The 12,813-nt window shown below is 54.2% G+C and overlaps 1 protein-coding gene across 1 annotated transcript in view; it reads right to left on the bottom strand.

The window, feature by feature from the left end:
• LOC119974183 overlaps positions 1–4,380 on the bottom strand; it is a 56,336-nt gene extending 51,956 nt beyond the window's left edge. Inside the window, exon 1 of the mRNA XM_038812890.1 lies at positions 4,109–4,380. Within this exon, the coding sequence (XP_038668818.1) occupies positions 4,109–4,307 (199 nt within the window). The 5' untranslated portion in view covers positions 4,308–4,380. The remainder of the gene's footprint in view (positions 1–4,108) is intronic.
• Positions 4,381–12,813: the final 8,433 nt, after the last annotated feature.

The raw sequence follows: 12,813 nt of genomic DNA on the forward strand, positions 1-12,813 counted from the left end.
AGCACTCCCTCAGAACTGACCCACTGACAGTGCCTCACTCCCTCAGTACTGACCCTCTAACAGTGCAGCTCTCCCTCAGTACTGACCCTCTGACAGTGCAGCGTTCCCTCAGTTCTGTCCCTCTGACAGTGCAGCACTCCCTCAGTATTGACTCTCCAACAGCGCAGCACTCCCTCAGAACTGACCCTCTGACAGCGCAGCACTCCCTCAGTGCTGACCCTCTGACAGTGCAGCAATCCCTCAGTACTGACCCTCTGACAGTGCAGCATTCCCTCAGGACTGACCCGATGACAGTGCAGCACTCTCTCAATGATCCTCTGACAGAGCAGGACTGCCTCAGTACTGACCCTCTGACACTGCAACACTACCTCAGTACTGACCCTCTGAAAGTCTGAAAGTGCAGCAATCCCTCAGTACTGACCCTCCAATAGTGCAGCACTCCCTCAGTACTGACCCTCTGACAGTGCAACACTCCCTCAGTACTGACCCTCCAACAGTGCAACACTCCCTCAGTACTGACCCTCAGACTGCAGCAATCCCTCAGTACTGACCCTCCAACAGTGCAGCAAATCCTCAGTACTGACCCTCCAACAGCACAACACTCCCTGAATACTGACCGTCTGACACTGCAGCAGTCTCTCAATACTGACCCTCTGACAGTGCAGTACTCCCTCAGTACTGATCCTCTGACAATGCAGCACTCCCTCAGTACTGATCCGATGACAGTGCAGCACTCCCTCAGTACTGACTGACAGTGCAGCACTCCCTCTATACTGACCCTCTGACAATGCAGCACTCCCTCAGTACTGACCCTCTGACAGACCAGCACTCCCTCAGTACTGACCCTCTGACAGTGCAGCACTCCCTCAGTACTGACCCTCTGACAGTGCAGCGCTCCCTCAGTACTGACCCTCTGACAGTGCAGCACTCCCTCAGTACTGACCCTCTGACAGTGCAGCACTCCCTCAGTACTGACCCTCCAATAGTGCAGCACTCCCTCAGTACTGACCCTCTGACAGTGCAACACTCCCTCAGTACTGACCCTCTGACAGTGCAGCACTCCCTCAGTACTGACCCTCTGACAGTGCAGCACTCCCTCAGTACTGACCCTCTGACAGTGCAGCACTCCCTCAGTACTGACCCTCTGACAGTGCAACACTACCTCAGTACTGACCCTCCGACAGTGCAGCAATTCCTCAGTACTCACCCTCCGACAGTACAACACTCCCTCGGTACTAACCATCCGACAGTACAGCACTCCCTCAGTACTGACCGTCCGACAGTGCAGTGCTCCCTCAGTACTGACCCTCTGGCAGTGCAGCAAACCCTCAGTACTGACTCTCGGACTGTGCAGCAAATCCTAAGAACTGACCCTCCAACGGCACAACACTCCCTCAGTACTGACCCTCCGACAGTGCAACACTCCCTCAGCACTGACACTCCGACAGTGCAAAACTCCTTCAGTACTGACCATCTGAAAGTCTGAATGTGCAGCAATCCCTCAGTACTGACCCTCTGACAGGGCGGCACTCCCTCAGTACTGACCATCTGATAGTACAGCGCTCCCTCAGCACTGACCCTCCGACAGTGCAAAACACGCTCAGTACTGACTCTCTGAAAGACTGAAAGCGCAGCAATCCCTCAGTACTGACTCTCCAATAGTGCAGCACTCCCTCAGTACTGACCCTCTGACAGTGCAACACTCCCTCAGTACTGACCCTCCAGCAGCGCAGCACTCCCAAAATACTGACCTACTAAGAGACCCTCACTCCCTCAGTATTGACCCTCTGACAGTCAAAAACTCCCTCAATACTGACCCTCCGACAGTGCAAATTTCCCTCAGTACTGATCCTCTGACAGTGCAGCACTCCCTCAGTACTGACCCTCTGACATTGCAGCACCTCCTCAGTACTGACCTTCTGACAGTGCCTCACTCCCTCAGTACTGACCCTCTAACAGCGCAGCTCTCCCTCAGTACTGACCCTCTGACAGTGCAGCGTTCCCTCAGTTCTGTCCCTCTGACAGTGCAGCACTCCCTCAGTACTGACCCTTTGACAGTGCAGCTCTCCCTCAGTACTGACACTCTGACGGTGCGGCACTCCCTCAGTATTGACTCTCCAACAGCGCAGCACTCCCTCAGAACTGACCCTCTGACAGCGCAGCACTCCCTCAGTGCTGACCCTCTGACAGTGCAGCAATCCCTCACTACTGACCCTCCAACAGCGCAGCACTCCCTCAGAAATGACCCTCTGACAGCGCAGCACTCCCTCAGTGCTGACCCTCTGACCGTGCAGCAATCCCTCACTACTGACCCTCCAACAGCGCAGCACTCCCTCAGAACTGACCCTCTGACAGCGCAGCACTCCCTCAGTACTGACCCTCTGACAGTGCAGCACTCTCTCAGTATTGACCCTCCGACAGTGCAACACTCACTCAGTACTGAGTATCAGACTGCAGAAATCCCTCAGTACTGACACTCCAACAGTGCAGCAGTCCCTCAGTATTGACACTCCAACAGTGCAGCACTCCCTCAGTACTGATCCTCTGACAGTGCAGCAGTCCCTCAGTACTGACCCTCTGGCAGTGCAGCGCTCCCTCAGTACTGACCCTCTGACAGTGCAGCACTCTCTCAGTACTGACCCTCTGACAGTGCAGCACACCCTCAGTACTGATCTTGTAACCGCGAAGCACTCCCTCAATACTGATCCTCTGACAGTGCAGCACTCCCTCAGTACTGACCCTCTGACAGTGCAGCAATCCCTCAGTACTGACCCTCTGACAGTGCAGCGCTCCCTCAGTACTGACCCTCTGACAGTGCAGCACTCCCACAGTACTGAACCTCCGACAGTGCAGCACTCCCTCAGTACTGACCCTCTGACACTGCTACATTACCTCAGTACTGACCCTCCTACAGCACAACAATCCCTCAGTACTCACCCTCCGACAGTGCAACACTCCCTACGTACTGACCCCCTGATAGTGCAGTAGACCCTCAGTACTGATCATCTGATAGTGCTGCACTCCCTCAGTACTGACCCTCTGACAGTGCAGCACTCCCTCAGTGCTGACCATCTGAAAGTGCAGCACTCCCTCAGAACAGACCCTCTAACAGTGCAGCACTCCCTCAGTACTGACCCTCTGACAGTGCTGCAATCCCCCAGTACTGACCCTCCAACAGCACAGCACTCCCTCAGTACTGACGCTCTGACTGTGCGGCACTCTCTCAGTATTGACCCTCCGACAGTGCAACACTCCCTCAGTACTGACTCTCAGACTGCAGAAATCCCTCAGTACTGACCCTCCAACAGTGCAGCAGTCCCTCAGTACTGACCCTCTGACAGTGCAGCAGTCCCTCAGTACTGACCCTCTGGCAGTGCAGCACTCTCTCAGTACTGACCCTCTGACAGTGCAACACTCCCTCAGTACAGATCCTGTGACCGTGAAGCACTCCCTCAATACTGATCCTCTGACAGTGCAGCTCTCCCTCAGTACTGACCCTCTGACAGTGCAGCAATCCCTCAGTACTGACCCTCCAACAGTGCAATACTCCCTCACTACTGATCCTCTGACTGTGCAGCAATCCTTTAGTACTCACACTCCAACAATGCAGCAAATCCTCAGTACTAACCCTCCAACAGCATAACACTCCCTCAGTACTGACCCTCCGCCAGTGCAGCACTCTCTCAGTTGTAACCCTCTGACAGTGCACCACTCCCTCAGTGCTGACCGTCTGACAGTGCAGCAATACCTTGATTCTTACCCTCCGACAGTGCAGCACTCCCTCAGTACCGACACTCCGACACTGAAACACTCCCTCAGTACTGACCCTCTGACAGTGCAGCACTCCCTCAGTACTGACCCTCCGACAATGCAGCACTCCCTCAGTACTGACGCTCTGATAGTGCAGCACTCCCTCAGTGACCCTCTGACAGTGCAGCACTCTCTCGGCACTCCACTGGGAATGCTATGGTGGACGGCTGGTCTCAGGTCTGTAGAACTTGAAAGGTGCGAACCTGCATGTCACAGCCCAGAACAGGCCACCCCCATCCCCACCCTTGTCACGCACACAGGCATAACTGTGAACCGAGAGCAGGTGTGTCCAGCTCACCCATTGCAAAATCTTTGGTGTAGCTCAGCACAGGGTCGAGTTGGGAGGAACATTCCTGCTCAGTCGTCACCAGCAGACACCTCTTCATCATGTCCAGGAACTTGGCCCATAGCCTCCCATCGCAGTTCATGCAGCAATCCGTCCCACCGAGCAGCAGTGCGAGGACCAGCAAACCCCGAAACGCCAGGGGCATCTTCATTCTGATGCCCAGGGCTGAGCACGGCTTGTATAAGCTGCTGTCCTGGGCATGCACTGACCCTTCTCCTCCCCCCCTCCAGCTACCCCGACCCCCAAGCTCCTGGGCTGAGGGTGACTGAGTGTAACAATGGTATCCAGGACGACGCTTGGACACTCTCTGTTCACCGTCACAATCCGCACTCCAAATGCCTGGGCACCTTTCCCAGCGTTAGGACTGTGGGAGCCTGTGCCACCTTCTCCTCCTCCTCCACACAGCGATAGTGACTCAACGCGAAACCATACCCAAACAAAAAAAACAGCCGCAACTCCCATCCGATTGGGGCATAATTGGCGAAGGTCTTCCGGTGACACACCCCTCTACTGCCCCCAATGAGGCAGCCCATCGGATTGAGAAAAATGCAACGACCCCAAATGATAAAGGGTGGGAGGGAGGATAGAGGGGGAGGAGAGGAGAGGGGAGTAGAGGAGGAGAGTGTGCAAAGGAGAGTGGAGGGGAAGAGGCGGAAGGAGAGTGGAGGGAGGGAGAGGAAAGGGGGGAGTGGAGGGAAGACAGCAATTGGGGAAAGGGTGGAAATTGGCATATTGGAGACACTAAATTTTACAGTGGGCTGAGGGAGATGTGGGGTAGGGGGAGGCATGGTGTGGGGATGTCAGTGGAGGAAGAGGCGTAGCTGGCGATGGAGATGGAGGGAGAAAGGAGGGGAAAGAAAAGGGATGTTGAGAGACAGGAGAGAGGAGGGAGAATGAGAGGGGGTAAGGGAGGGAGTGAGGGAGAGGGGAGAGAGAGGGGAGAAAGAGAGGAGGGAGAGTGCGGGGGTGAGGGAGGGAATGACGGGTGAGAGAGAGGGGGAGAAAGAGGAGGGAGAGAGATGGGGTGGTTGAACGAGATAGGAAAAAAAGGCAGAGTGAAGGGGGAGAGAAAGGAATGGAGAGAGATGTGGGGGAACAGAGAAAGGAGTAGAAAGACAATGGGTGGAGAGGAGAGAGAGGGGTGGTGTTAAAAGAAGGCAGGAGAAAGAGAGGAGGGTGAGAGAGGGGAAAAGAGAGGATGAGAGGAGGAGAAGAAGGGAGGGAGGAGAGGAACGATCGAAAGGGGATGTCAATAGAGGGACAGGAGGAAGAGAGGAGAGAGAGGGGGGAGAATAAGGGAGGAGTTAGCGGGAAGAGGGATCGGAAGGGGGTGTCGAAAAAGAGCCAGGAGAAAAAGAAGTGGGGGAGGAGGGGGTGAGAGAGGAAACGGAGACAGAGAGGAAGAGAGGAGGGAGAGAGGGTGTCAAAACGGAGCCAGTCAGCATCACAGTGACATTTTTTCAGAATGGTGTCCTGCAGTCAGCATGGCAGTGAAGCAGTCTGGGAACGGTGCTCTGCAGTCAGCATTGCAGTGAAGCAGTCTGGGAACGGTGCCCTGCAGTCAGCATGGCAGTGAAGCAGCCTGGGAACAGCGTCCTGCAGTCAGCATCACAGTGAAACAGTCTGGGAACGGTGTCCTGCAGTCAGCATCACTGTGAAGCAGCCTGGGAACGGTGTCCTGCAGTCAGCATCACAGTGAAACAGTCTGGGAACGGTGTCCTGCAGTCAGCATCACTGTGAAGCAGCCTGGGAACGGTGTCCTGCAGTCAGCATCACAGTGAAACAGTCTGGGAACGGTGTCCTGCAGTCAGCATCACAGTGAAACAGTCTGGGAACGGTGTCCTGCAGTCAGCATCACTGTGAAACAGTCTGGGAACGGTGCTCTGCAGTCAGTATCACAGTGAAACAGTCTGGGAACAGTGTCCTGCAGTCAGCATCACAGTGAAACAGTCTGGGAACGGAGTCCTGCAGTCAGCATCACAGTGAAACAGTCTGGGAACGGTGTCCTGCAGTCAGCATCACAGTGAAACAGTCTGGGAACGGTGTCCTGCAGTCAGCATCACTGTGAAAGAGTCTGGGAACGGTGTCCTGCAGTCAGCATCACTGTGAAACAGTCTGGGAACGGTGCTCTGCAGTCAGTATCACAGTGAAACAGTCTGGGAACGGTGTCCTGCAGTCAGCATCACAGTGAAACAGTCTGGGAACGGTGTCCTGCAGTCAGCATCACAGTGAAACAGTCTGGGAACGGTGTCCTGCAGTCAGCATCACAGTGAAACAGTCTGGGAACGGTGTCCTGCAGTCAGCATCACTGTGAAACAGTCTGGGAACGGTGTCCTGCAGTCAGCAGCATAGTGAAACAGTCTGGGAACAGTGTCCTGCAGTCAGCATCACAGTGAAACAGTCTAGGGACGTTGTCCTGCAGTCAGCATCACAGTGAAATAGTCTGGGAACGGTGTCCTGCAGTCAACATTACAGTGAAACAGTCTGGGAACGGTGTCCTGCAGTCAGCATCACAGTGAAACAGTCTGGGAACGGTGTCCTGCAGTCAGCATCACAGTGAAACAGTCTGGGAACAGTGTTCTGCAGTCAGCATCACAGTGAAACAGTCTGGGAACAGTGTCCTGCAGTCAGCATCACAGTGAAACAGCCTGGGAACGGTGTCCTGCAGTCAGCATCACAGTGAAACAGTCTGGTAACGGTGTCCTGCAGTCAGCGTCACAGTGAAACAGTCTGGGAACGGTGTCCTGCAGTCAGCATCACAGTGAAACAGAGTGGGAACGGTGTCCTGCAGTCAGCGTCACAGTGAAACAGTCTGGGAACGGTGTCCTGCAGTCAGCATCACAGTGAAACAGTCTGGGAACGGTGTCCTGCAGTCAGCATCACAGTGAAACAGTCTGGGAACGGTGTCCTGCAGTCAGCATCACAGTGAAACAGTCTGGGAACAGTGTCCTGCAGTCAGCATCACAGTGAAACAGTCTGGGAACAGTGTCCTGCAGTCAGCATCACAGTGAAACAGTCTGGGAACAGTGTCCTGCAGTGAGCATCACAGTGAAACAGTCTGGGAACGGTGTCCTGCAGTCAGCATCACAGTGAAACAGTCTGGGAACGGTGTCCTGCAGTCAGCATCACAGTGAAGCAGCCTGGGAACGGTGTCCTGCAGTCAGCATCACAGTGAAACAGTCTGGGAACGGTGTCCTGCAGTCAGCATCACAGTGAAGCAGCCTGGGAACAGTGTCCTGCAGTCAGCATCACAGTGAAACAGTCTGGGAACGGTGTCCTGCAGTCAGCATCACAGTGAAACAGTCTGGGAATGGTGTCCTGCAGTCAGCATCACAGTGAAACAGTCTGGGAACAGTGTCCTACAGTCAGCATCACAGTGAAACAGTCTGGGAACGGTGTCCTGCAGTCAGCATCACAGTGAAACAGTCTGGGAACAGTGTCCTGCAGTGAGCATCACAGTGAAACAGTCTGGGAACGGTGTCCTGCAGTCAGCATCACAGTGAAACAGTCTGGGAACGGTGTCCTGCAGTCAGCATCACAGTGAAACAGACTGGGAACGGTGTCCTGCAGTCAGCATCACAGTGAAACAGTCTGGGAACAGTGTCCTGCAGTTAGCATCACAGTGAAACAGTCTGGGAACGGTGTCCTGCAGTCAGCATCACAGTGAAACAGTCTGGGAACGGTGTCCTGCAGTCAGCATCACAGTGAAACAGTCTGGGAACGGTGTCCTGCAGTCAGCATCACAGTGAAACAGTCTGGGAACGGTGTCCTGCAGTCAGCATCACAGTGAAACAGTCTGGGAACAGTGTCCTGCAGTCAGCATCACAGTGAAACAGTCTGGGAACGGTGTCCTGCAGTCAGCATCACAGTGAAACAGTCTGGGAACGGTGTCCTGCAGTCAGCATCACAGTGAAGCAGCCTGGGAACGGTGTCCTGCAGTCAGCATCACAGTGAAACAGTCTGGGAACGGTGTCCTGCAGTCAGCATCACAGTGAAGCAGCCTGGGAACAGTGTCCTGCAGTCAGCATCACAGTGAAACAGTCTGGGAACGGTGTCCTGCAGTCAGCATCACAGTGAAACAGCCTGGGAACAGTGTCCTGCAGTCAGCATCACAGTGAAACAGTCTGGGAACGGTGTCCTGCAGTCAGCATCACAGTGAAACAGAGTGGGAACGGTGTCCTGCAGTCAGCATCACAGTGAAACAGTCTAGGAACAGTGTCCTGCAGTCAGCATCACAGTGAAACAGTCTGGGAACAGTGTCCTGCAGTCAGCATCACAGTGAAACAGTCTGGGAACAGTGTCCTGCAGTCAGCATCACAGTGAAACAGTCTGGGAACGGTGTCCTGCAGTCAGCATTGCAGTGAAACAGTCTGGGAACGGTGTCCTGCAGTCAGCATCACAGTGAAACAGTCTGGGAACGGTGTCCTGCAGTCAGCATCACTGTGAAACAGTCTGGGAACGGTGTCCTGCAGTCAGCAGCATAGTGAAACAGTCTCGGAACGTTGTCCTGCAGTCAGCATCACAGTGAAATAGTCTGGGAACGGTGTCCTGCAGTCAACATTACAGTGAAGCAGTCTGGGAATGGTGTCCTGCAGTCAGCAGCATAGTGAAACAGTCTGGGAACGGTGTCCTGCAGTCAGCGTCAAAGTGAAACAGTCTGGGAACAGTGTCCTGCAGTCAGCATCACAGTGAAACAGCCTGGGAACGGTATCCTGCAGTCAGCATCACAGTGAAACAGTCTGGGAACGGTGTCCTGCAGTCAGCATCACAGTGAAACAGAGTGGGAACGGTGTCCTGCAGTCAGCGTCACAGTGAAACAGTCTGGGAACGGTGTCCTGCAGTCAGCATCACAGTGAAACAGTCTGGGAACGGTGTCCTGCAGTCAGCATCACAGTGAAACAGTCTGGGAACGGTGTCCTGCAGTCAGCATCACAGTGAAACAGTCTGGGAACAGTGTCCTGCAGTCAGCATCACAGTGAAACAGTCTGGGAACAGTGTCCTGCAGTGAGCATCACAGTGAAACAGTCTGGGAACAGTGTCCTGCAGTGAGCATCACAGTGAAACAGTCTGGGAACGGTGTCCTGCAGTCAGCATCACAGTGAAACAGTCTGAGAACGGTGTCCTGCAGTCAGCATCACAGTGAAGCAGCCTGGGAACGGTGTCCTGCAGTCAGCATCACAGTGAAACAGTCTGGGAACGGTGTCCTGCAGTCAGCATCACAGTGAAACAGTCTGGGAACAGTGTCCTGCAGTCAGCATCACAGTGAAACAGTCTGGGAACGGTGTCCTGCAGTCAGCATCACAGTGAAACAGTCTGGGAATGGTGTCCTGCAGTCAGCATCACAGTGAAACAGTCTGGGAACAGTGTCCTACAGTCAGCATCACAGTGAAACAGTCTGGGAACGGTGTCCTGCAGTCAGCATCACTGTGAAACAGTCTGGGAACAGTGTCCTGCAGTGAGCATCACAGTGAAACAGTCTGGGAACGGTGTCCTGCAGTCAGCATCACAGTGAAACAGTCTGGGAACGGTGTCCTGCAGTCAGCATCACAGTGAAACAGTCTGGGAACGGTGTCCTGCAGTCAGCATCACAGTGAAGCAGCCTGGGAACGGTGTCCTGCAGTCAGCATCACAGTGAAACAGTCTGGGAACGGTGTCCTGCAGTCAGCATCACAGTGAAGCAGCCTGGGAACAGTGTCCTGCAGTCAGCATCACAGTGAAACAGTCTGGGAACGGTGTCCTGCAGTCAGCATCACAGTGAAACAGTCTGGGAACGGTGTCCTGCAGTCAGCATCACAGTGAAGCAGTCTGGGAACGGTGTCCTGCAGTCAGCATCACAGTGAAGCAGCCTGGGAACGGTGTCCTGCAGTCAGCATCACAGTGAAACAGTCTGGGAACGGTGTCCTGCAGTCAGCATCACAGTGAAGCAGCCTGGGAACAGTGTCCTGCAGTCAGCATCACAGTGAAACAGTCTGGGAACGGTGTCCTGCAGTCAGCATCACAGTGAAGCAGCCTGGGAACAGTGTCCTGCAGTCAGCATCACAGTGAAACAGTCTGGGAACGGTGTCCTGCAGTCAGCATCACAGTGAAACAGTCTGGGAACGGTGTCCTGCAGTCAGCATTGCAGTGAAACAGTCTGGGAACGGTGTCCTGCAGTCAGCATCACAGTGAAACAGTCTGGGAACGGTGTCCTGCAGTCAGCATCACTGTGAAACAGTCTGGGAACGGTGTCCTGCAGTCAGCAGCATAGTGAAACAGTCTCGGAACGTTGTCCTGCAGTCAGCATCACAGTGAAATAGTCTGGGAACGGTGTCCTGCAGTCAACATTACAGTGAAGCAGTCTGGGAATGGTGTCCTGCAGTCAGCAGCATAGTGAAACAGTCTGGGAACGGTGTCCTGCAGTCAGCGTCACAGTGAAACAGTCTGGGAACAGTGTCCTGCAGTCAGCATCACAGTGAAACAGCCTGGGAACGGTATCCTGCAGTCAGCATCACAGTGAAACAGTCTGGGAACGGTGTCCTGCAGTCAGCATCACAGTAAAACAGTCTGAGAACGGTGTCCTGCAGTCAGCAGCACAGTGAAACAGTCTGGGAACGGTGTCCTGCAGTCAGCATCACAGTGAAACAGAGTGGGAACGGTGTCCTGCAGTCAGCGTCACAGTGAAACAGTCTGGGAACGGTGTCCTGCAGTCAGCATCACAGTGAAACAGTCTGGGAACGGTGTCCTGCAGTCAGCATCACAGTGAAACAGTCTGGGAACGGTGTCCTGCAGTCAGCATCACAGTGAAACAGTCTGGGAACAGTGTCCTGCAGTCAGCATCACAGTGAAACAGTCTGGGAACAGTGTCCTGCAGTGAGCATCACAGTGAAACAGTCTGGGAACGGTGTCCTGCAGTCAGCATCACAGTGAAACAGTCTGGGAACGGTGTCCTGCAGTCAGCATCACAGTGAAGCAGCCTGGGAACGGTGTCCTGCAGTCAGCATCACAGTGAAACAGTCTGGGAACGGTGTCCTGCAGTCAGCATCACAGTGAAGCAGCCTGGGTACAGTGTCCTGCAGTCAGCATCACAGTGAAACAGTCTGGGAACGGTGTCCTGCAGTCAGCATCACAGTGAAACAGTCTGGGAATGGTGTCCTGCAGTCAGCATCACAGTGAAACAGTCTGGGAACAGTGTCCTACAGTCAGCATCACAGTGAAACAGTCTGGGAACGGTGTCCTGCAGTCAGCATCACAGTGAAACAGTCTGGGAACGGTGTCCTGCAGTGAGCATCACAGTGAAACAGTCTGGGAACGGTGTCCTGCAGTCAGCATCACAGTGAAACAGTCTGGGAACGGTGTCCTGCAGTCAGCATCACAGTGAAACAGACTGGGAACGGTGTCCTGCAGTCAGCATCACAGTGAAACAGTCTGGGAACAGTGTCCTGCAGTTGGCATCACAGTGAAACAGTCTGGGAACGGTGTCCTGCAGTCAGCATCACAGTGAAACAGTCTGGGAACGGTGTCCTGCAGTCAGCATCACAGTGAAACAGTCTGGGAACGGTGTCCTGCAGTCAGCATCACAGTGAAACAGTCTGGGAACAGTGTCCTACAGTCAGCATCACAGTGAAACAGTCTGGGAACGGTGTCCTGCAGTCAGCATCACAGTGAAACAGTCTGGGAACGGTGTCCTGCAGTCAGCATCACAGTGAAGCAGCCTGGGAACGGTGTCCTGCAGTCAGCATCACAGTGAAACAGTCTGGGAACGGTGTCCTGCAGTCAGCATCACAGTGAAGCAGCCTGGGAACAGTGTCCTGCAGTCAGCATCACAGTGAAACAGTCTGGGAACGGTGTCCTGCAGTCAGCATCACAGTGAAGCAGCCTGGGAACAGTGTCCTGCAGTCAGCATCACAGTGAAACAGTCTGGGAACGGTGTCCTGCAGTCAGCATCACAGTGAAACAGAGTGGGAACGGTGTCCTGCAGTCAGCATCACAGTGAAACAGTCTAGGAACAGTGTCCTGCAGTCAGCATCACAGTGAAACAGTCTGGGAACAGTGTCCTGCAGTCAGCATCACAGTGAAACAGTCTGGGAACAGTGTCCTGCAGTCAGCATCACAGTGAAACAGTCTGGAAACGGTGTCCTGCAGACAGCATTGCAGTGAAACAGTCTGGGAACGGTGTCCTGCAGTCAGCATCACAGTGAAACAGTCTGGGAACGGTGTCCTGCAGTCAGCATCACTGTGAAACAGTCTGGGAACGGTGTCCTGCAGTCAGCAGCATAGTGAAACAGTCTCGGAACGTTGTCCTGCAGTCAGCATCACAGTGAAATAGTCTGGGAACGGTGTCCTGCAGTCAATATTACAGTGAAGCAGTCTGGGAATGGTGTCCTGCAGTCAGCAGCATAGTGAAACAGTCTGGGAACGGTGTCCTGCAGTCAGCGTCACAGTGAAACAGTCTGGGAACAGTGTCCTGCAGTCAGCATCACAGTGAAACAGCCTGGGAACGGTATCCTGCAGTCAGCATCACAGTGAAACAGTCTGGGAACGGTGTCCTGCAGTCAGCATCACAGTGAAACAGAGTGGGAACGGTGTCCTGCAGTCAGCGTCACAGTGAAACAGTCTGGGAACGGTGTCCTGCAGTCAGCATCACAGTGAAACAGTCTGGGAACGGTGTCCTGCAGTCA

This window comes from Scyliorhinus canicula, chromosome 12, assembly GCF_902713615.1.
Source record: "Scyliorhinus canicula chromosome 12, sScyCan1.1, whole genome shotgun sequence".
Taxonomy (NCBI): Eukaryota; Metazoa; Chordata; class Chondrichthyes; order Carcharhiniformes; family Scyliorhinidae; genus Scyliorhinus; species Scyliorhinus canicula.